The sequence below is a fragment of the Aegilops tauschii genome, chromosome 2, assembly GCF_002575655.3.
Source record: "Aegilops tauschii subsp. strangulata cultivar AL8/78 chromosome 2, Aet v6.0, whole genome shotgun sequence".
Taxonomy (NCBI): Eukaryota; Viridiplantae; Streptophyta; class Magnoliopsida; order Poales; family Poaceae; genus Aegilops; species Aegilops tauschii.
This window is the reverse complement of record NC_053036.3, coordinates 592,934,083-592,937,691: the sequence shown is the minus strand read 5'-3', so window position 1 is coordinate 592,937,691 and position 3,609 is coordinate 592,934,083. Positions and strand designations below refer to the sequence as shown.

Here is a 3,609-nt window from a genome sequence, read left to right as displayed (position 1 = left end):
ACTGACGATTCCACCTGGCTTGTGTGTAATCCAGCATCATCTGGGAATTTGCACCTTGTGTCTAATCCAGCATCATTAGGGAACTGGCACCTTGTGTGTAAACCAGCCTCATTTTGGAAACATGATCTCGAGGTTGACCATACTTCCCTCCTTGCAGGAACTGCATCCTGACATGAAGTTACTTCTTTTTTGGATCAATACTCTGAGCAACCCAGATCGATTTAGTAGAAGCCAGATAAACAGGACTCGCAGAAGTGAATTCAGAAGGAAAAATGTAAAAACAGACTACAAGGTGAGAACACCCACTTCCTATATCAAGCTAAAAATGAAAGCATTAGGACGATTAAGACTCTTCATATTACACATCAAAGAACACGAGGCTAAGAGAAACAGAAACTACAACATATACACATCAAAGAACACGAGGCTAAACGAAAGTAATTGAAAGGGTGTTACTTACCAAAGCTCGTTTTACAGGTTCGGTGCAGCTCCTCTTTAACTTGCCACGCTCCTTGAAGATGTCCCCAATATCCCGTGTTTGGTCTTCATTGCTCCTCTGTATGTTCGCACTCGTGGTTTTAAAATCTCAACATGGCAAGAAAAATATACTACTAGTAATACTCACGCATCTTGTAGGCAACATTAAAGCACTCGTCTGCAATGTTAGAGCATCTCCAACAGAAGTGCAACGCGCGGCGCTTTAAAAAAGCGTTTACAGTGCTGAGATCGAGAAGTAGAGATAGAGTAGAGACTAGAGAGTAGAGGATAGTTCTCAGCATAGATATAGCATAGATATAAAAAAAGATAGTTCAACTACTCCTCGTCGTCCGACTCCTCCTCGGTGATGTCCTCCCCCGACGTCTCAATGTAGGCGTGAAGATACCCGATCGTCGTCGGATTCCTAGGGCGACGCTGCTCCTAGCCTCATGTTGAATTGAGCGTCCGCTTTTCGCGTACGCTTGTCCTCGCGATAGGCAGCTCGCTTCACCCTCCTCTTCTCCCTCCTTTGCATGTAGAACTCGTGTTCGTTGATGATGTCTTGCAGGAAGCGTTGGCGCCACAGCGCCATGGCTTCCTCGTCCATCTCGGCGATGCCGAGACGGTGCTCCCGCCTCCGGTTGTTGCGACAATCCTCGTCGACGATAAGCCGCGGCAGAGGCGCGAGCTCCTGCGCCCGCTCCCGCGTTGGCACGTTGGGGAAGTTCAATGTTCTATGAGGCCACCAGAGGCGCCATGCCGCCGCGTCATACGCGCGGGCGGCCTCGTTGGCGCTGTCGAATTTGCCGAGGCCGAGGCGCATCCCGCGGAACCGGATCTCGGCGGAGAAGCCGCCGGAGTGGCACGCGCGGACGCCGCGGTATCCCCAAGTTTCCCAGCGACGCGGCGGCATGGTGGCGCGGCGGCGGCGAGGCGAGAAAGAGCGGGGAGAGAGCGGTGGCAAGGCACAGAGTTGGGAGAGAGCGGTGGCGAGGCACAGAGCGGTGGGAGGGCGTCGGATTTTATAAAGCGCGCCGGACGCCGCATGCCAAAACTAGCGCGCGCCCGGCCGATTTTTCCCATGCGTGCGCGATCTTTTCCCGACGTCCCTGCTATCTCTACTCTCTTCTCTACTGTTATATTTATTTTATATTTAATATTTATCTCTATTTCTCTACTCTCTACTCTTTTTTTCTTTTAAAAAACAAAGTTGGTGATGATGTTGTGCCTGCCATCCTGCAATATAGGCCGTCCGATTTATATCTGACGGATAGGAAGGAAACTATGGCAATTTTGCAGAAAGATACCCACACCCCTCTCCAGATTTGCAAATAAGGCCTTCCCTCATTCATCCATTTCTCCCACAAGATAAACTACTCATACAAATGCATCTTGATGCGTGCAACGCATGGGCATATTGCTAGTTCTAAAAAACTTTTCATCATTTGCCACACTACTGGTTGTAGATGAAGAACCTACCCAAGCACAACGCTATACAGGAGGGACGCACAATTACAAGCTGATATTCTGTTGGACAATGGATGCTATAACCAATTACTTTTACGGGAACAATAGCAACCAGGAAATTTGAAGGCTAGGTATGAACAAAATTGGAACTGCACATGTACTGCTATGTGATTCAATACACACATTACCAATCGAGGACGAGAACGATGGTCGCGGCGGCCTCTCTGCATCATGGTCGGCAACGGGAGTTAGTTCATTGTCCACGACGATGGTGCTTCTGCGCTTGGCGTCGGCTTCCGGGAAGCAGATCCGAGACCGTGGAAAACGGTGCCGGGGAAGAGGCTCTGTGTACGACGACGATGGTGGACCGGCTCCAGTGCGGCGTACGAGGTCGTCAATGAGGCAGATGCGCTGCGGTGGACGAGTGCGCCGATGTAGAAGGGGAGGAGCACGAAGGCTGCGGTGCCGTGGAGAAGTCTATATTGCGGTGGGTACAGAAAATGGGGAGTATTCAGGTGTACTACTCTGGGTGCCGGAGTGGGGTTGGCTGGGTAGGGTGAACCTGAAGTTACGAAAACAGCCCCCTACCAAGCGTCATCCATATGCCTGTTCCGAAGGCTATGATGGTAACTTCGCACTGCTCGAATCAGGGTCGTGGGAGATTTTCCCGCCGACCTCAAAATTTTGTGACACTGAACTCCCCGTGTGGCATGCTGGGTGATTGGGCTAAGCAACTAGCGAGTAGTACTAGTAACTACTAGTACTCCCTCCATTTTTATTAACTTTGCATATTAGGTTTGACCGAAGTTAAACTTCCTAAAGTTTGACCAAGTTTATAGAAAAATATAAACATTTACCATAACAAATATGTATGATGTGAAAGTACATTCAATAATGAATCTAATGGTATTTGTTTGTTATTGTATTGTATATGTTAATATTTTTTGTTATAAACTTTCTGAGAGTTTACAAAACTTGACTTTGACCAATGCTAATATGCGGACTTAAATAAAAATGGAGGGAGTACACATTTGTTTTCTTAGTTTGTACTGAATTAATCATTTGTTGTAATTGTGAAATAAATATATAGGCTACTGACTTCGAATGTAACGGTCTATACAATTCAATAGTTACAATCATTGTTGAATTCCAAGATGTATACGAGGTCTATAGTACTTCACAATATGCTCAAACTCACATAATCCCAGTCAAATGAGAATCTAAATGCATTTCATAGTTATTACTTTGTAGGATGCAACAAAACCAACCATAACTCTACATCATCCATTATAAAAGCAAAATTTTGAACACATCCCAATGTGTGAATGAAACGTGTAGAGAGAGCTTGCGAAGATGGAGGAGATAGGGAGGGAAAGATTGTATGTATGTGGACGAGAGAGTAGGAGACAAACCTAACGAGACAGAGAGAGAGAGAGATAGAGAGAGAAAGAGAGAGGAAGAAGTTAGGTCTGTGAGAAAGATGGAGACATGTAATATATGTGAGATGCGTGTGCATCGGGATTCTGTACACGTGGAAGGATAAGAGACAACAGGTTTGATGAGAGAGCTGGAAAAACATGGACGAGAGGGGAAGGATCTCGTGGGTTGTCGGATTGATAATTTTGTGCGGGGGGAGAGAGGGATTGCTAATTTTGTGCGGGAGAG

At 46.8% G+C, this 3,609-nt stretch overlaps 1 protein-coding gene across 1 annotated transcript; it reads right to left on the bottom strand.

The window, feature by feature from the left end:
• Window positions 1-901: 901 nt before the first annotated feature.
• LOC141042104 (ethylene-responsive transcription factor ERF056-like) lies at window positions 902-1,390 on the bottom strand. Its single transcript, XM_073509644.1, has one exon. It carries the CDS (start codon window positions 1,388-1,390, stop codon window positions 902-904), a length of 489 nt encoding a protein of 162 aa, XP_073365745.1.
• Between the last annotated feature and the right edge of the window lie 2,219 nt (window positions 1,391-3,609).